Source organism: Zootoca vivipara, chromosome 9, assembly GCF_965207765.1.
Source record: "Zootoca vivipara chromosome 9, rZooViv2.hap1.1, whole genome shotgun sequence".
NCBI classification, from domain to species: Eukaryota; Metazoa; Chordata; class Lepidosauria; order Squamata; family Lacertidae; genus Zootoca; species Zootoca vivipara.
The window spans coordinates 53,862,424-53,881,616 of NC_142592.1; the positions used below are offsets into that span (position 1 = coordinate 53,862,424).

The following is a 19,193-nucleotide window of genomic DNA, read 5'->3' on the forward strand; positions in this document are numbered from 1 at the left end:
ACTTCCTTAAGCGATGATTTGCCTTTAGCAAGATGCAGCCATTTCCTCTTAAGGCTCGTCCTACCCCACTGTTACTTAGAGGACTAAAATAGGTCTCAGAAATTGAATTGAGCCAGAAGTGCTCCTCCTAGAGGCACGGGGAGCAAACCTGCACTAGGTTAAACCTCCTTCTGCCACATCCACCCACCCCTGGATCAAAAAAAGGTTGCCCGAATTCTCTTTCAGTTTATTTGAAAGTTTCCTGAGCTCTTATGCATGATTCCAGGAGGAGGAAAACTGTCTTGCATCTAATGTACTTGGTCCACAATCCCATTAATGCAATGTTAGGATGAAACATGGCCTCTTTGACGTTTACCTGCTAAAAGGGGGATTGCAGTGTTATTACAAAAGCTAACAAAATACCTGCGGTTGGTGGGTGGGTGTCTTGTCTTTCTCTCTCACCTCCCCCCCCCCCAATCCCTAGGTGTGTGATCATGGTGGGCATGCCTTACCCCAACATCAAATCTCCAGAACTTCAAGAGAAAATGGCATACCTTGACAAGACTATGGTAAGTGTCCACCCCTTTCCACTCTTGCTGGATCTGCTTTGCAATGTGGCAAAGCAGTGTAAGGACATGCTTGCGTCTTGGAGATCTCTTTTCATAGCCATGTACCTTTTTTGCTGTTCTTGGGAAAGAGCTACGTCCCCCCCACCTTCCCCCCCATTGGCCACCCAAATTAGAAAGTTAATGTTGCTCCTTTGAAAGCCAAAGTGCTTAAACACACACACACACACACACTTTTGCTTCATTCATCTTAAGTGAGAGAGGCTTGTAATTATTCCCCATTCTTACATGCGGTTAATAGCTTGGTCCTTGTAATGGAATTTAACTACTGCAGTATCAAATTAGTGGCTGGTAACAGAGGTTCATAGCTTCAGGCAGAACAGCGCTTAGGGCTTATTCACGGGGAGCTCATAAGACAGCCTCTGCTGAAAACTTTATTACATCTGAGGTGAGGGGGAAACTGTGCACAGTTCCTCTTAGGTGGCCGATTCATCACTCCTTGATACTGTGACAGGATTTGCTTGTTGTGCATGAGCCATGCATGTTGTATTAATTGCCCTTAATGTCCCTGTGCATGGAGAGCACTGGCTGTTTATTGGCTTGGGAAGGAGATTGTGCTGCTGCTTTCATGATGTAAGGTTTTTTTTGGGGTTTGTTCTTTGGTGAATCAGGCAGGATGTGTGTGTGTACCTCAAGCAGCACGTTCCTGCGAGACCTCTTATTTTTGCTTCTTATGCAGGGCCCAAATCAAGATGGAATCTCAGCCTTTGAGATTCATTTGTCGTCACCTTATTCTAAAGCTAAACACCTAGACAGGTGTTTCCCCATTACTTGGGTTAGCTCCCTACTGTGTGCCTTTGAAAACTGACTCCTCCTTTTACCCTTTCTTCAAGCTCAGCTCCAGCTAGTACTGGATATGCAACCTGACTTGACTGGCAGGCCAAAATGTAGTTCAAGTCCTGGCTGCTTTCATGCCTGCTCTGGTGCTGCCCTCAAGGAAGGGGCAGTCTCTGAAACTGCTGCAGCGTTCAGGGTGGGTAGCCAGGAAGGCTCTTGACTCTTGGGATACTTTGCTCATTCTTACCTTTCCCTGTTGTCTTGGTTTCCCTCCTCCAGCCAAAAACTGCAGGCCAGGCACCAGGCAGAACTCTGATTGAGAACTTGTGCATGAAAGCGGTCAACCAGTCAATAGGTAAGTGCAGGATTTGCAAGTGGGTTTTGATGTTCTCCAACAGAGCAGTGACGGTGGCTTCCTGTGGGCTGGCAGAGTTTAGAAGCAGCTATTTCTGATGCATGTAGCCTGAACCTCAAGCAGTGAAAGCAACAGGAACAAAAGTACCAACTTCTCAATAATTTTGTGTAGTCCTCAAGCTGCCGTCCATCACATTAACCCAGCCTTGTAATTAGCTGGGTAAGAATCTCCCCGCAGCAGTAACTGGGCAAGGAAGCTTTTGTAAGCCAGAAGAGGAACTGGCATTCTTTTTCATGCTGCTGTTATCTCATACATTTTGGGGGGGCGGGGCGGGAGGAGAATAATTCTGTGAACATGTGTAAGGTTGCCTTAGTGCAGGTATTGGGATCTTTTAGCCCTCCAGATGTTGCTGAACTACAACATCCATCATCCCTGGCCATGTTTGCTGGGGCTGATGGCTAGGGATCAACAGCATTTGGCAGATGAAAGATTCCCCACACCTGCCTTAGCGTCACCAAGATAACTAAGCAGTTAGTTGGGGAGGAGGAAAGCTCAGATGTACAGTACCAGCTTTGCTTGTACATTTAAATCCTGGGATATCCTGTTAAAGCTCAAACGTGCATAATTGGGGAGAGCTCTGCCTGAGACTCCTGAGAGCTGCTGCCAGAATAGACTGTATGCCGTGGACACTTAAAAGGTAAACAAGAACCACGTGCATGTTGCCTTGATTCCAGATGCTTAGCTTTTTTAGCAGCATGGAGTAAGGAGCCACATGAGAGGAGAAAGTTGGGTGGTCAAGCTGAAACCTATCACATAAGCAACTGTATACCACTGATTCAGCTGAGTGCCCCATTCCTAGAGCAAATACAGTCATACCTCGGTTTAAGTACTCTGTGGACCCGTCTGGAACGGATTAATCCACTTTCCATTACTTTCGATGGGAAAGTTTGCTTCAGGTTAAGTACGCTTCAGGTTAAGTACAGACTTCCAGAACCAATTGTGTACTTAAACCGAGGTACCATTGTAAATGCTTGTATGCAGAGCCCATTCTTGGCACCCATGCCTTGGGTACTTGAGACTGCAGTTTACAGGAGAAGCCAACCGGGCTCCTGCTTCCAGATGTTGTTGGACTACAATTCCCAGTGAGCTGGAATGATTGAAGTTGTTGCCAAACAACAGGTGGAGGCATCACGTTGGCTGCTCCTGCTGTAATAGGTTGACAGCTGAGTGAGTTGTGTGTGTGGCTCCTCTTAACAGGGAGAGCAATTCGCCATCAAAAGGACTTTGCCAGCATTGTGCTCTTAGATCACAGGTATGCCCGCCCAGCTATTTTCAACAAGCTACCTCAGTGGATCAAGAGCAGGACTCAGACCAAACCTGTCTTTGGGCCAGCCTTTGCAGCACTAAGAAAGGTGAGTCCTAATACCAGGCTCTGCTTATTCCCACAACACACACACACACACACACACACACACACACACACACACACTGCATGGAATGAGAATCTTGGCATTGGTAAGCTACCATGGCCTGCACTGGTTGGTTCATGAGGGTGTGTGGAGCACCAGCTCACCAACATCATCAAATGCCTGCCTTTTTTCTTAAATCTAGTTATAGACATAACATTTAAGGAAATTTCGAAGCTATTTGAAGGGGGGAAATACTTTTTCCTCCAGTTTTCCCCACGTCATTTTATTTCTTGATTTGGTGTATTTCCAAGCATAGACCAGGTTCCCCCTCCCCACAATGGAAGAAGTGTGTAAGAAAGCAAGATGAGTTAGAGGCTGTATTGAGCAAAACTCTTGTCACCATATTGTAAGAGGGATGTGCTTGGCAGAATCCCAGGCTGCATTCCTTGGCCTTGTTGTCCAGTTAAACGCAGAAGTGGTGCTACCATCGCTTACATTTTTGTCTTTTGAATCTTCGATCCAACAGATTTGCAGCAGCATGAATTGGATGGCAACAATATTAATGTTGCTCAGTTCTTTCTCCCACTCTCAAGTTCTTTGAGGCCTAGTTAAGAGGGCAGAAACAGGCACCAGCTACGCCCAACGAGAAAGCACTGAATCCTTCTCCCTTCTCTTGTGACAATGGCAGTACCCTCCAAGAGGCAGAAATACATCTTCCACTTACATTTGAGAGTACAGTGGTACCTCTGGTTACGAATGCTTCAGGTTACGAGCTCCGCTAACCTGGAAGGAGCTGCTCCTGGTTGCGAACTTTGCCCCAGGATGTGAATGGAAATCGCATGCCGGAGGCCCCATTAGCAAAAGGATAAGCCTCAGGATAAGAACGGACCTCCGGAACGAATTAAGTTCGTAACCAGAGGTACCACCGTATACAACTTGGTGCTTGCTTGTCCCTTGGTGTACATGTTTTGTAATGATACTGTGCATAGTTTTACAAAGAAAGTCTTCCTGTTAATATATTTAGTCTCCTAAAATGATTTCTGAAACTCTTAACACCTGGTCTTAAACATTTCTTTATTGTTTGGAAAGAAAGTATTTCGTAATCCGTTTTTTTCCTTAATTTTTTTTGGGGGGAACCCCCCCAAAAAGGCTTTGGGGACCCCCCTGAGTTTTTCCCTTCCCCCTAGGCTGTCACCTCTCTACATCCAGTAAATGGGGGTGGCACTGCCTATCAGCTTCCTCCTGTGTCAGCTCAATGTTGGCACTGTAGAATGTAGCAGGAGAAATGGTGGGGGCAAAGCTTGGAATTAGTTGGTTCTGCCTCCCCCCTCCCCAGTTCCAGCAGTTGCTTAACACCTGCTCATGGCTCAACTGTTGGATTGTGCTCCTTGTTGATTCTGGTGGTTCCACGCCTGATGTAATTTCCGTTTTGTGTTCTGCAGTTTCATGTGGAGAAGAGATCAAGTTGTGAGTCTTTACCCTTCAGATAACGGAAATGCTTGCAGCTGCCTCATCCCTCTGTGTGAAGTATGTTCAGTGTTTGTTTATATCAATATTGTTTTTGAATTCCTCTCGATAGCTAAAGCATTCTTTCAAACCTCATGCTCAAGGAGTTTTGTGTTGCCAAGCCTTTAGGCATGTTGTACTATGAGATCAGGTTACAGAAACCATGTGGGAGGAGAGGGGTGGTCTTCTATTGGTGCTAGACCAAGAGTTGCTCTGTTCCTGAGGGTAAGTGAGCAGCTGTATCCCTTGTTCATTAGTTTCCCCCCCTTGCATATTTGCACCAGGGGTGGTTCTGGGCCCCTCTCTCTTGTCATCTCTATAGGATAAGGGCTCCTATACATCTGGATTTTCATTAGTGGAAATGATGTGCTTTGTGCTTTGTCCTGGATCTCAGATGGGTGGGAGAGAAAACCCAAGCAGAGGTTTTGGAGAACTTTAGAGGTCTGTTTTAAATATCCTTTAAAGTGCGAGAAGCCAAAGCTTCTTTCCCCCTCCCCTCTGCTCAAATGTGACAAACTACAAAGTGAAAGAGAGCAAACGTGTGTCAGGAGGACACTGACTGGGGTCACTTCAGCTTTTGAAGCTGTAAGCCTGGCTGATGAGAAGTTTAAACTGAATAAATCCTTTCAGCAAGGGGGGCGCTAAGCTTTCAGCTTGCTTATCTGAACTTTAAGCAAAAGAGTTCCTGTTGTCAAAGCAACAGCCACAGGACTGGTGAAGTAGTTACTGGTCCATCCAGGGAAGAAGACAAGCTGTGTTTAGGGGGGGAGAAGGAAGACACAGATCTTGCATGCAAGAACGGAAGGCTTTGTGAAACCACTTGCTCCTTAGCCCTCCATGCATTAAAAGCGGGACCCACGTTTTACAGTTCCTAAAGTATTATATAAATGGGAGACCATAATACACATAGCCATTTGATAGCTAAGAACTCTCAGCCAATTATACTTCCCTGTTAAAGATGCAGCCAGCTGTTAAGTGCTCCCCAGAGCAACTAGAAAGAGCTTCCACTGACTACCTTAACCTAATGTGACCATAAGGAAATGTAATCTTTCGTCCATAGATAATTGAGGGTAAGGAGAAAGGGGAGAGGTAGATTTACCTTCTGTATAAGATGATCTCCTATTGTTTGGGGGCAGAGAAGAGAAAACTGGAGAGTGGTGACAGTCTGCAATTAAGCTTCTCCTGTGGCCATTCAAATAGGGCAAGGCGTATGTGTGTGTCCCCAAAAAGGTTAGTGGCGCCAGCTGTAACAAAAAAGTGGCCACACCCCTGGCTTCCTGCATATCAGATTTTAATTCTGACTTTTACATTCTGCACTGAAGATACATAGCAGAAAACAAATCAGCAGTTAACTTGCATTTGACTTTTTAAAAATCAGTACTCCATTGCGTTGACAGGTAAGGCTGCTGCTTCCTTGCACAGCCGACTACATAGAAAAGTGGGCTTAAGAGAGAAAATGAAAAGCCTCTCCCGGTCCTTATGCACCATTAAAAGCCCCTATCTCTCCCCCCTGCAGACCTCAGACCAAGGAGGTAAATGATGCTCTTCATGCATCCCATCTCACTGCAGGGGCAGGTCTTCTCAAAAGGAGAGAAAAAAAATGTGACTTTGGTCTTCTGAGCATTAGAAGCAGGTCCTGCAGAGAGGGCAACTTAAGATGGTTCACACAGCTGGGCAGAAGCAGCAATTGTCTATCAATAAGCATACTTGGCAAGAGTTAGAAACAAGCCAGGACTGGGAAGGGGAAAGACAAGCATCAGATCTCTCAATTAGACCAGTGTGTACCTGACCAGAGTTTGCCTCTCTCTTCCTGAAGTGCTTTCTTCAGCCCAGTAGCCGTCCCACGTTAACAGCATGGAAGTGAACAAAGCCCCAAGGGCAGATCTAGGACTCCCAGTCATCTTCATCCTCTTCGCCAGCTGGCTGCTGGGGGGGTGGCAGAGGGGGGATCGTATCAGAGATGCGGCCGAAGGCACCCGCTGGCACGTTGGGGGTGTTGCTGTCTCCTCCAGCTGCAGGCCCTTTGCCGGAGATACCTGCATTGGGAGGAAAGGAAAGCACATGCTGCATGAAGCCAGTGGCAGCCGGTGAGCTAGAGGGCAAGGGAAGCAAACTAGCTCAGCAAACAGGAGGAGGGGGAACCGGAAAGCCTTCTGTTGAAACCTGTGCCCGTCCCAGGAAAGGAAGGCTTAAGGCAGGGACAGAAAACCTTTGACCTTCCAAGCTGCTTTTGCACTATAGCTGCCCCCTGTCCCAGCCAGTTGTCAGGGATGATGGGAGAGAGAAAGTTCTCATTACGGGCTTAATGGGAGGAGAATGTCTCATAGAACACAATGGTCAGGCCTGAACCTAATCCTGTAGCAAGTATTTTGTCTTGCCACTGCTCACGTTTCCTTCTCAGGAACTCCAGTATGCCTGCAGCATTTCAGCATTTGGGATTTTAGAGAAAAGTGTTATGCAGGGCATGGAGAAAGTAGATACAGAAAAGATTCTTTCTCTCTCTTTATCTAACACTAGAACTTGTGGACATACAACAAGGCTGAATTTTGGAATAACTTAGGAAAGGTAAAAGCTTTAAAATAGGATTTTGGACAAATTCATGGAGGAGGAGGGCTGTCAATGTGGAGGCAGTAATTTGTCCGCATACCAGTTGCTTGAAACCATGGTCATGTTCTGTTTGCTGCTTTCCTAGAGGCATCTGGTTGGCCACTGAGAGCAGGATGCTAGACTAGCTGGGCCATTGGCCTGATCCAGCAGGCTCTTCTTACATACAGCCATCACAGCCAAGTCAGCAAAAAGCAATCTGGTGTTGCATCTTTTGTGCTATTTTGCTGCACATGGATTTTCAGACTGTTGCAGTGAGTTTCACATTAAGAAACACAGTTGGAGCCTGTTTCACTTGGTAGGGGGCTACAGATTTTGCTCCAGATATAACAGATCTGGGAGCAAACTGAATCGTTGTGGGGAGGTGAGAGAAGTCTCCTAAAAAAGCCAATTTGGGAGCGACATCAATACCTTTCTAGTACAGATGAAACTGTGAATATTCATAGCAGTGTTGGGTGCATCGGGTTTGAACAGGTCAGCACCAATTTAAGCGAAAGGGAACCATCCATTGAGCACTGTTCCACTCAAGATGGACTTGCCCCTTGCCACCCCTGCTGCCATGCCCTGCCTGCCCCTTTCCCCCACCCAAAAGCGCCTGAAAACCCTGGGGGAGGAGGAAGTGTTAACAAGCAGCAGAGGGCAAGAAGAGCAGCTTAGCTGGGATATCTGAGTGTTCATATCCAACACTTGAGAAACCTCTTGACATTATCTGAGTGACTGATTAGTTTGGAAGACTTCGAGAATCCAAATTCATTTTGACGGGGGGCAAAAAATACCTCTTAACAGCAAGCCACCTGGTTGACAGAACTTGCAGAGCAGCAGGTAATTCTGCTAGTCAGCATGAGACCCTCTCTGGTGGACAGGAGGGTGCAAAAGTCCCATCTAGTCCAGCATTTCCCACAGTGGCCTGGGACGTGGAGTAAACCTGACCTCCCCCCCCCCCATGGGGAATTTCTCTCTCACACACACAACTGATTTTGAAGGTTTTAAAAAAGTGCTGGGGGGACTCTAAATCTGCATAATGTGTAACTTGGCTCTGAACCTCTTGATCAACTGCAAGAAGAAAGCCATACTTTCTGCTGTCACGGGGCTCCCTAACTTTTGCCTTGCTAGAAACCTGGAGAGGGAACAGTGATGCATCTTAACATACCTTTGCGCCGGAGGACCAGTTTGTTGAAGAGATCTGACATGAGGTCTCCACCCTGCCCTGTGGCTCTCACTGGGGGGACGGGGGACAAAACCACAAATACAAAATCAGACAGACAATAACGGAATGCACAAAGTATATATAGTACTTGACAGACTTCATTTTTAAAAAGACAATGGGAAACCTGGTGGGATTGCTCTACCTGCACCGCTCTGAAGGTTTATAGCAATATTGGTATACAATACATGGGCAGGGCTATGAGTGTGTTGCAGTGCCAAAGGAGCACAGAAACCAGGTCCAGAGCTTTCCTTTTAAAAAGCAACAAGGTTCTAGCTCTCATGGCTGGGCAGATAGGGACAAAACCTAGCATTAGTTGACTCAACCCCCCCCCCCCTTGTGCTTTTCTCCCTGCCACCTGCCCTACCAGACCAAATGGGCCCTATTAGCGCCACACAGTTTATTTGAACCAAGCCTAAGGAAATGCAAGGTTATGATGTAGTCCAAGCTGAAGAGGGCTTAAAAGGACCCCTGACCATTAGGTCCAGTTGTGACCGACTCTGGGGGTTGCGGCGCTCATCTCGCTTTATTGGCCGAGGGAGCCGGTGTACAGCTTCCAGGTCATGTGGCCAGCATGACAAAGCTGCTTCTGGTGAACCAGAGCAGCGTATGGAAACGTTGTTTACCTACTTGCTTCCCATAATAACCTTTCTAACCAGCAGCCGTCATTCCTAAGGAAATGCAGTAGTGTAGTCTTGCAGGTTAAATGTGGTCAGTAAATACAGGGCCCAGTCTGCTGGAGGGGGCACCTTAGGCTCTGCCATGTTTGATCCCATTTGACACAATCCATTGGGTCTTACTTTGGGGAGGGGGGGACACAGAACAGGGGGAGAGCAGCCAGCACCTTGTTCTTGCTCCTTCTGCTTCTTCTTTTCCAGCTTCCGCTCTTTGACGCTGCGGAGGTTGGCCTTCCCAATGCCGCCAGCCTGGCGGATGGACTCTAGCAGAGTGGCCCTCCCACTTGACGGGTCCACAACCTCCTTTGGTGCCCCCTGAACAGCAGCTGCGGAGAGGGAGAGAAATGGGCTCTTCAAAATACCCGCAATGTGGGCCCCAGCAGTAATTGCATGCCTGAATTGGCTTTGGGACCAGTCCAAAAGGATGCGACAAGATGCCTGGCTAAAGAGCTCTGCTGTTTTTGCCCTGGGAGCTTTGGAGTTCTCGTGGCGTGGCTTTCTGAGCATCATATGTTAAACCACTCCACGCCCTCCCTCAAGGTCCCCCTGCTCTCTAGGTGCAAATCCCAGGGGAGGGACCAAGGGCCAGCTGATGCTCTTTTCCAAGCTCGAGAAAAATCTCCTTTAAAGGAGAGGTCAAGCGAACTATAAATTTAACAAATGCTGGTGTAGTGACTAGAGAGACTGAAGTCCTCAGTCCAACTCTCACCTCAGCCCTGAACTTGCTAAGCGGACTCAGGCAGGCCACTGTCAGCCTCAGCTCCTCCCCATTCCCTCTGCACCTCAAATCTGTCATATGGGGGATAGTAATGAGCAGGGGTGTGGAACCTGTGCCCCACCAGATGTTGGTAGGCTCCAACTCCCATCAACCACAGCCAGCATGGCTCAGTAGTCAGAGCTGATGGGAGTTGAGGTCTAGCAATATCCTGTGGGCTGCAGGTTAGCTACCCCTGTTGTAAGAATTACAATTGGATTGTGCAGATTCATGAACATGTGAAAGGGCTATGCAACTGCATTACAATTAAATCTTCCAGATAACCCAGAGGAGTGCCAGCCTTACCTGATGCTTCTGCGCTGCTCTCTTTGCTCCCTTGAGACTTGGACAGAGGTGGGGCCTGAGGAGGGGGCGGGGGAGGTGGGGGTGGGGGTGGAGGAGGGGGAGGAGGTGGGGGTGGGGGTGCACCCTCCTGAAGATCTGAAAGAGGGACAACGGAATAAAGATTAACAAAATGAAAGGCGAATGCAAACGTCAGCCCTCTTTCCGCATCACTATCCTCCCCCCTAGACGGAGGGTGCTGAAGCTGTGGCCCTTTAGCTGTTACTGAACTGCAGCTCCAATTGCTCCTGATCATTGGCCATACTAGCAGGAGTCGATAGAAGGGAGTTGCCAACATCTGGAGCACCACAAGTTTTCCAACCCTGTCCTGGATGCTCCTGAGTTTTCAATTCTGCTGGCCTTTAGGACAGCAATTAGTTGTACCCCCATGTTTCAAGAAAAAACACAATTATCACTTGGGGCGGGGGAGGGGGGCGCGGAATGCAATAGGAATAACTCGCAGAAGGAAATGGTCTGGCCCCTCTGCAACCAAATCAGACACACACAGTCACAACCCCAAACCTCCTAAGAAACAGGACCACCATACAAGTCAGCCCCAAATCACCATTCCCCAATGTTCGCCAGAACCATTAAACTAAATCAAGGGTGTTCTGGGTCTAATTCTTTACATCAGGAGCAGAGATCATCACTTCCTCCTTAAAATGAGTTGGCAATCTGCAAACCTGGCAGCCCTATTCATTCCCCTGCGTTCAGATGACATAGTAAGAAAGCACACAGAGACAGTCGTTTCGGACACGCCACTTGTGGGTAAAAAACTGACAGTTAAGAAAAGCTAACATCGGTATGCTCTCCCTTTTCCACCTATGCTCCCTACAAACAACAAATAATGTAGAAAGTTAGCAGGGAGTTACTTAAGGCAAGAAGAGCCTGCTGGATCAACCAATGGCCATTCTCACAGTGGCCAGCTAGATGCCTATGGGAAACAGGCAGCAAGCAGGACCCCAGCACTAGAGAGCTCTCCCCTCTTGTGGTTTCCAGCAGCTGGTATTCAGAAGCATTGCTGCCTGTGACTGTGGAGGCACAGTATAGTCATCTTGGCTGGTTAATGGCAAAAAAGGAGGGGGGATACCTTGCCGAAAGGGCTCTGCAGTCTCGGTGCTGAAGGTGGGGAGATCCAGTACAACGGGGCCAGGAGCAGAAGGCGCAATGCCAGGCCCAAGGTCAGCACTGTACATGAGGTCAGCAGCAATGCCAGGCAGGTCAGGCAGATAGGAAGGCACATCTATCTCAGGCACCTGCCCTAGATCGGGCACGTAGAAGTAATTTTCAGCCACCTGGAATATACACAAAAAGTGGAGAACACCCCGAGACTATTAGTTGTGGTTAACAGCAAGACACACACACACGCAGGACAGCCAGGAGGAACATGGGGAGAAATGGCAACCAGAGCCCCCCTCTTCTCATAACCTGGAAAAATATACTTGGTGTTTATTTTTTTAATGTAAATGTTACTGGCCCTCGCCAGTTTCTAGGCAAGCTCACGGTGACCCTTCTTTCTCTGAAATCAAATGTGAGGTAGTTAAGGGCTAACAGGCCTCTCAGAAAGGTGTGGGGAGGCAACAGATCTCTTTCAGAGGAAACCCTCATCACCAACACTTGGAGCCTAGCCCTGGGAAGACGGGCAATTTGGAATCTCTTCACCACCTTCCCCTCTGTGACCCTCCCCAGACCCCGAGATAAGTCCTCTGAGGTCCTTCTCTGCATGCCACATTTGAGGGAGGTGTGGAGAGTCATGACAGAATGGGATGTCTCTCCAGCAAGCCTCCTGCAACTTATGGCATGCTTTTCCCAGAAAGCTCTGCCTGGCGTGAACCTGGTCATTTCAGCTTCTGGCAATTGCATTTTTGCATTCCTGGGCAGCATCAGTGATAACAGCAGTACTGTTAAATCTGTTTTTAATATGGTTTGCGTAATTCAATCACTGCAATATTATACTACTGTGGTTATAAATTGCTTTGGGGCATTCGGAGTGGGAAGCAACCTACACATTTAAGAAACCTAAACCTTCCCTGGCTCCTCAGCCTCACACCCCAGAATGTCTCACCTGCTGATCCAGCTGTCCTCTCTTGGTGATGGAGAGCGGGGCATCAAAGAGCTTCTCTTCTGTCTCTGTCGCCAGAGCCACATGGGTCTTGGTTACCGCTCCAGCCAGAGGATCAAGGAAAACATACTTCTTGTAACTGGCCACAAAGAAGGAAGCGGAGGAAAATCACATTAGTTCATCTCAACCAGAGCATAGCAGACTCGCGCAGGCAGGAATGTAGGGCCAGACTAAAATGAAAATGAGTTCCTGCTCCAATTATCAGGATTTCACCTTCTTGCAGACTCCACAGAGAGCCAATAAATGCTGCCACAAGCCTGAACCTGCACAGATCTCCATCAAAGCAACACAGCAGACAGCAGCAGTTCTAACTCTTGATTTATTGTGGGATAACTAGCAAAACTGATTTGAAATTTTTAAAAAAGAATTTCAAAAACAGTAACCTTGAAGAGGCAGACAACAGCAACTCCCAAGTCAGAGGAAGATTTGAAACAGGCATCCCCAAACTTCGGCCCTCCAGATGTTTTGGACTACAATTCCCATCTTCCCCTACCACTGGTCCTGTTAGCTGGGGATCATGGGAGTTGTAGGCCAAAACATCTGGAGGGCCGCAGTTTGGGGATGCCTGATTTGAAACATATCTGTATCTTCACTTCCTTAACAACCTTAATTTTGTCCATGCTCTCTAGCCAGATCATCATTGTACCCATTTTGCTGATGAAAAACCAAGGTTAAAAGATTCTACCTTGCCCGGGGAAGCAGCAGCAGAGACAAACCTCTAAAATCCTGCTCACATTTAATTTGCTGGGCCACAAAACTGCATAAATTTGCACTAGCTAGGGCCAAAGTCAAGGGCAAGTATTCTTCCACAGGCATAGAGCAGGAACTGAGATGTGAGGGTACCACAAAGGGGAACTTGCAAGAACAGGGACACATCTATCAACCAGCTGACATTTCTTCTCTCCTGCTCAAACCTCCCCCTCCATTTCTTTCTTTTTATACTGTTGTCCAGGGCAAATCCACTGCCCCAAGAACACACCTCTTTCAAGTGCACACACAGCTGGTGCTTCAGAATGTTATAAGCACAATTATTTATGAGAAGACCAAAAAAGAAAAAAGGGGGGGGGGACACAAGTAGATGGTGGGTGGGAAGGAGGGAGGAGAATCCTCCTAATCAGAAGTCTGGGAAGGAAACCAGGCTTCAAGTGGGTGGGTTTCACAGGGAGAAACAGGACTAAAGAGGAATTCTCAGGTGTGGGTGCTTCAGAAGTAAAACAAGTTCAACAGGTGTGATGCAGCTCCGCCTTGCCCTGCCTTGTTTCCTTTAAGACAGCCACATTCTCCAGTCCTCCACTAAGTCCATTAGAAAAGTCACAGCTCCTCCCGAGAAGATGACTGTCTACAAGGAAAGCTGGACCACTTGGGCAGGAATCAACACTGAAGCTGCCCAATCTCTTAATTTCCAGAAAGGCCGCCTGCACCTTCCTGGCTATATGTAGCCTCTCTGATTGGGCACTCTGGAGTCACATGTCACTCAAGAGCTCTTACAAATCAAATGCTACCAACAATCCTGGAACCAGCTGCAGGGGCTGCCAGCTCCAGAGATTACAGTGTGTTGTGTTTGTTTGCCTAGTTTAGAATGAATTAGTCTAGTTTAATGTTTTATTATCCTTTGGACTGTGCACACTCTCTGTTTCTCCCCCCTTCTCTCCACTTTTTAAAAATGCACCTCTTAAATAAACTGCTTAATTAGATTTCTGGGCTGTACTGGTTACTGGGAACACTCAGGTGTTGGCTGCCTCAAGTGTTGCTTGGACTATTTCAGCTAAAAAAAGGTACGCTACTGGTTTAATGTGTGTGGGAGATCGGAAGGGGTGACAGGCCAAAGGGACCAGGCAGGAGACTTTGAATTTGCCTGGCAGTCTCCTGACTCCCAAGAAGACCACTGTAAGGCAGTGAGAATCCTTCATCCCTTGCCATGAGTAGTGGCAAGGAAAGAAAAAAGGAGGGGCGGTTCATCTGCTGGTAGTGAGCTACCGTATTGGGTTGGGGCTGCAGGAGGGCGTCACCGTCCTTCACAGCAGGTATTTCAGTCCACTTGGGACTAGCAAAAAGCATCAATTAGCAGGCAACACTTACAGGTTCTCTGTGGTATTGAAGAGCAGCAGAGAACTCAGAGAACTAATATTCCCAGGGAGGCTCCCGAGACCTTCTTCTGCATCATCTTCCTGATGGACTTTTGCAGTGACACAAACTGGGAAGTACTTCAGTTTCTCCTGCAAAACAGAAGCAATGCAGCTGCCAACAACGCAGACGAGGCGGCAGGTTCCTTGCCCATTTCCCAGGGAATGGGGTGCCACCTCTGTCTCTCAAGAGCATTGCACTGCTCGCCACAATTTCTATTGGGTTGAGGGGTGGGTGGGTCAAACAGTATTGTTCCTTCCCTGTGCACCCTAAGACATTGTTCCAGCTCAGGGAATCCCCTGCGCGGTCCCTGCCAAGGTGGGAGGTCAGATTTCCACCCACCCACCCACTGCAACTCTGTCCTCCAAATATAGCACTGTATTCCCCCCCTCCCACAAATGCATAGGAATAATTACAGCCAAGTACTTAGATGGAAAAGAGCAGGAAGAAGACGTTTCCTCTAACACTTCACAAGTAAAAAATCAAGACACACAAGCTGGTCTCCCTGTCCTCCTACCCGGGTTCACCATCTCACCTATTCCAAATGCTTCATGCCATGTCTTTGACTCTGCAGTAGCCTCCCCTGCTCTCTTCCCAAAGCCAAACGGGTGATTTGGAGGTGGGGAGAGGTTAAAGATATAGGGGGTTTGGTTGGTTAAAGGCGTGAGTAGTTCGGGGTCTTGTTACCAGCATGTAAGATTGACCTGAAAACCCGAAAGACAGCTTTCCCCTGCACTGATCTGTTAGGTAGCTCAGATCATTTGGGGAAATTTTGCCCATGGCCCTGCAGCCTTCAGAGTATCACAGGGTGGTGACCCTCAAAATAGGCATTTTCCCACCATTGCTCCTGCACTGTGGAATGCTCTTCCCTTCGCTGTAAATTGAGCATCACAAATCAGTTGCTTCAGATGTCTTGTAAAGACATACCTTTTTGCCCAGGCTCTGTGTGACCCATAAGACTGGACCCTGTTACTACTGAATTCCTGCTTCATCTGTTTTCATAATGCCATTGAACTTTTCATGTTGTATTTCTGTTTTATGGTACTGCTTTATTGAAAATATAGCTGTATCTCCTGAATAACTCACTCTCTCTGTCTCTGTCTCTGTCTCTCTCTCTCTGTATGTGTGTGTGTGTGTATACACATATATACCTAGTAGTGCAGCAATAAAACTGCTAGCACATTTGCAAAAAGGTAAACAGGGTTCTGTATGGTTTCAAATTGGATTTGGTTGGAATACATGACCCTTGGGGGTCTCTTCTAACTCTGCAATTCTATGATATATGGTACACATACACACACACTTTTAGATAAGAGTAAGAGAGAGAAAGACTCTCTAGATAAATTGATATACACCGAGAAATGAACATCTTAACATGTTCCACAGTAAAAGGAAAGGACGAACTGTTATTGGGGAAGGGGTCAATAAACTTCAGAAATAAAACCTTCCCTCTGAGCATTAATATTCATGCATCAACATTTAATTTTTAAGCACCAAAGAGTGCTGATGCCTTTGCTAGCAGCATTCCCTGTCCTCGCTTAGTCCTGGAGCAGCGAGTGGTTGCAAAAGCCTCCCTTTGATAAATTTCAATTAGCACTGCATGCCTGCCACTCTGTCTGATAGGTCTCGCTTCGCATCTCTCAAGACGGTGTAGCTTCGCTCTTGCCTCCCCCTGCTATAGCATAGGTGTAATGGGTTCAGCAGGTATTCAAACATCAAATGGAGAATTATACTCCACTGCGGTGCTAGCTCTACAGAGGTCTTCTCAACTCATACTTTCCAGATTTTTAAACTGGAGCCTTGCACGTGGGAAGCTACCAGACTGGATTGCCCACCCAGCCCAAAGCAGCAGTGGCTCACTAAAATTCTTGGCAGAGATCTTTCCCTGCCATCTGCTAACTGATCCTCTTAACTCAGTGGCGGGGAGCAGCGTTTTTGTTTCATTTCATGAGAATATGTGAGAGTTTAATGGTCATCTTTGTGAGGACTAGCAACACACTTCCAGATATGCCTGCTATGTGTCCTTCAGAGAGTAGCACACGGCACACTTTATCAGCCTCTCTTTGAAAAATGTCACTGGCAGACTCCAGCTGACTAGCGAGGGCCAGAGGGGAGCAGCTGGAAGCAGCCGTGCCTTTGGGTGGGCTAACAAGCTCTCCGCACACTTCCCATGACTTCCGAGCCCAGTCTGAAATATTCATGTCACTTTTTACTGTGACAGACTCCGCTTCCATTAAACTGCAGGAAAGTTTAAGGCACTGAATAATTCAAAGGCAGCTTTATTTTTGGGTTCTCTAGGAAGGAGGAAAGAAAGAGTGCACCCAGAAGCAGTTTATAGTTGATCTCTGGTCTGAAGGAGAGAAAAAAGAGCTTTCCCATCTGTTCCAGGTCCCAGAACTGCATGTTAGCCACGTCCGAGGAAGGCAGCATCACATGCTGGCACTCCTCTTGAGGACAGAACGTTTCCCTGGCTAAAATAAGACCTGTAAAATGATTGGTGAGCTATATTGCTTGCCTTACTTGGGTACTTAACTGCCTGATTCTCCGCAGCCAACAAGGGAATCCCAGAGGGAATCCTAAGAGCCGGAGGAACTGCCAGTTGCATTATAAAACTTACTTGCTAAAAGGAAAAATACTCTAGGTTTGTGGGCACAGACTCTGGTTCAGTAGCTCCAATGTTCTAGTGAGGGCACAACACTCTGAAATGGAGCTCCTTGTGAATAGGGAGCTCACATTATGGAGAACACCTTAATAACTTCCTAGGCATAAGAGTTTGAAAACCTCCGGACCAGAGCCTGGGAGAAGTAGACTATTACCAAGGGAACTAAGAGCTTCTCCTCTCTTCTTCCTCAGTCTGTCCCTCTGGGGCCCAAACAACTCAGAAAGCAGTTTGTCCCCCACCTCTGGGTGACACAATCAGTAGGACACACACACACACACACACACACACACACACACACAACTTGCCACCCTGATTTGATACCCTGATACAGCAACAGGGGTAGAGAACCCTCCTGTTCTCTGCCATACTTCTGATTCCCTAGGGTTCTCCTAATGCTATTCCTGCCGCCCCAATTAAGGCTTTCATCCACACATCCCAACCGTTCAAAATCCAAACCCAAGAGGAGTCCCATCCCTGCCGATACAGGATGCTGGCAAGCTGCCTGTCCACCTTACCTGCAGTGTTTTCTCATCTAATACTCTGTGCTTGCTCTGAATCTTGCGCCTTGGTCGTTTCTGTGCATCCAGGTCTTCAGCACCGGCAAAAATAGAGGCGTACTCTTGCAGCCGCTCGGGAGCAGGGTATTTGGAACTGGAGAACACCTGGGAGGACAAACGCAAAGGGAGAAATAGAATCTGAATAGGAAAAGGGCATGTTGCCTGGACACATTCAATGTGGCGATGGAAAGTGAGCACATATGGAATCAGTCTGTAAATGCAAAGCTAGGACTCATGAACGGCATTTGGGTGCCTTCAATTCACAGCTTTTAATTCCTTACCCATGCAATAAACCTACAAGTCATGCTGAGGCACTCTGGGATATGGAATATAAATGCAAATAAATCCCCCCCTTGACTCATTTTAAAATGGCTTTTTACTGAGAATTGGAGGAGTACCGTCTCCACTGAGGGGGGAAAGCTCCATTAATTAGTTCATCTTGCCACCTGTGTGTGTCTGGTGCCAAGATCACTATGCAAAGGAATTAACTGAGTGGCTGCATGGTCAACCAGAACGCACACCCTCCAGCAATGCCCTGATTGGCTAAACAAAATCTACCCTTCTCTATATGCAGAGTGTTTTGTATTAAAATGGCCTCCAACTTTGGTCTGATCCAGGGGTCAGCAACCTTTTTCACCCGTGGGCCGGTCCACCGTCCTTCAGACCATGTGGTGGGCCGGACTATATATATTTTTTTGGGGGGGGGTGATGAACGAATTCCTATGCCCCACAAATAACCCAAAGTTGCATTTTAAATAAAAGGACACATTCTACTCATGTAAAAACGCTGATTCCTGGACCATCCGCGGGCCGGATTGGGAAGGCGATTGGGCTGCATCCGGCCCACGGGCCTGAGGTTGCTTACCCCTGGCCCTGGCTCAGAGAAGGGTCATGAATTGCAACCTCTATGCAGGCCTGGGTGTAGCCTGCTGCCTCAGTGGGGCCCATGACTTTAATGGTTGGTATGAGGGCGAGAGAAGCTGGCTTTGTTATTTCCTCCTCTGCACTCGAATTCCTGAATATATTTTTGCACCGTTAGCCTTTTCTTAGTTGTCTTTTATTGGCAGTGGGTTTTATGCTTATACCCTCCTTAATAAAGTATTGCACTTACCCTGCTGTGCCTTCTTGGCTCTAAATCTGGTACCTGGGTGCTTGGCCTTAGGCTGTTGAGTAACTGTGGGCTTGGGGCTCAGAGGACAGCGATTGGTCTGCCTTTTGCCTCTGAGAATCCCAAGGATGTCCAGAAAGGGTCTGAGTTTCCCCTGGGGGACTAACAGGTAGCAGCAGGGTTGGTTTTTACCCTGGTCATTCAGCATCCCTCTTCCAAGGAACTCCTGAGTAGGTGGGACTGTCTAAGGGCGCCCTCCCAGGAGAACCCTTTACAACAATGCACTTAGTGGACTCAAAACCATAGGCACAATGTGAGAATGGAGCCCTTGCAATGTAACTAGCGAGACCCCTTGTGGGTCAATGTGATTCCAGACAGGGGAAATCA

At 47.6% G+C, this 19,193-nt stretch overlaps 2 protein-coding genes across 8 annotated transcripts in view; one reads left to right on the forward strand and one right to left on the reverse strand.

Moving 5' to 3' along the window:
• Positions 1 to 4,743, forward strand: part of DDX11 (DEAD/H-box helicase 11) — a 56,901-nt gene extending 52,158 nt beyond the window's left edge. For all 6 annotated transcript variants that reach the window (XR_015945901.1, XM_088652324.1, XM_088652325.1 and 3 more), the window contains 4 exons: positions 464 to 548; positions 1,662 to 1,737; positions 2,995 to 3,149; positions 4,589 to 4,743. Coding sequence is in view for 5 of the 6 variants with exons in the window: in XM_088652324.1 (XP_088508450.1) it covers positions 464 to 548; positions 1,662 to 1,737; positions 2,995 to 3,149; positions 4,589 to 4,636 (364 nt within the window). In the remaining variant the exon portion in view is untranslated. The remainder of the gene's footprint in view (positions 1 to 463; positions 549 to 1,661; positions 1,738 to 2,994; positions 3,150 to 4,588) is intronic.
• Positions 4,744 to 5,926: 1,183 nt separating this feature from the next.
• Positions 5,927 to 19,193, reverse strand: part of WASHC1 (WASH complex subunit 1) — a 58,143-nt gene continuing 44,876 nt past the window's right edge. For both annotated transcript variants that reach the window (XM_035126792.3, XM_088652328.1), the window contains 8 exons: positions 17,657 to 17,803; positions 14,435 to 14,571; positions 12,299 to 12,434; positions 11,324 to 11,528; positions 10,198 to 10,332; positions 9,305 to 9,463; positions 8,407 to 8,475; positions 5,927 to 6,688 (listed from right to left, as the gene is read on the reverse strand). In XM_035126792.3, the coding sequence (XP_034982683.1) occupies positions 6,537 to 6,688; positions 8,407 to 8,475; positions 9,305 to 9,463; positions 10,198 to 10,332; positions 11,324 to 11,528; positions 12,299 to 12,434; positions 14,435 to 14,571; positions 17,657 to 17,803 (1,140 nt within the window). In that variant the 3' untranslated portion in view covers positions 5,927 to 6,536. The remainder of the gene's footprint in view (positions 6,689 to 8,406; positions 8,476 to 9,304; positions 9,464 to 10,197; positions 10,333 to 11,323; positions 11,529 to 12,298; positions 12,435 to 14,434; positions 14,572 to 17,656; positions 17,804 to 19,193) is intronic.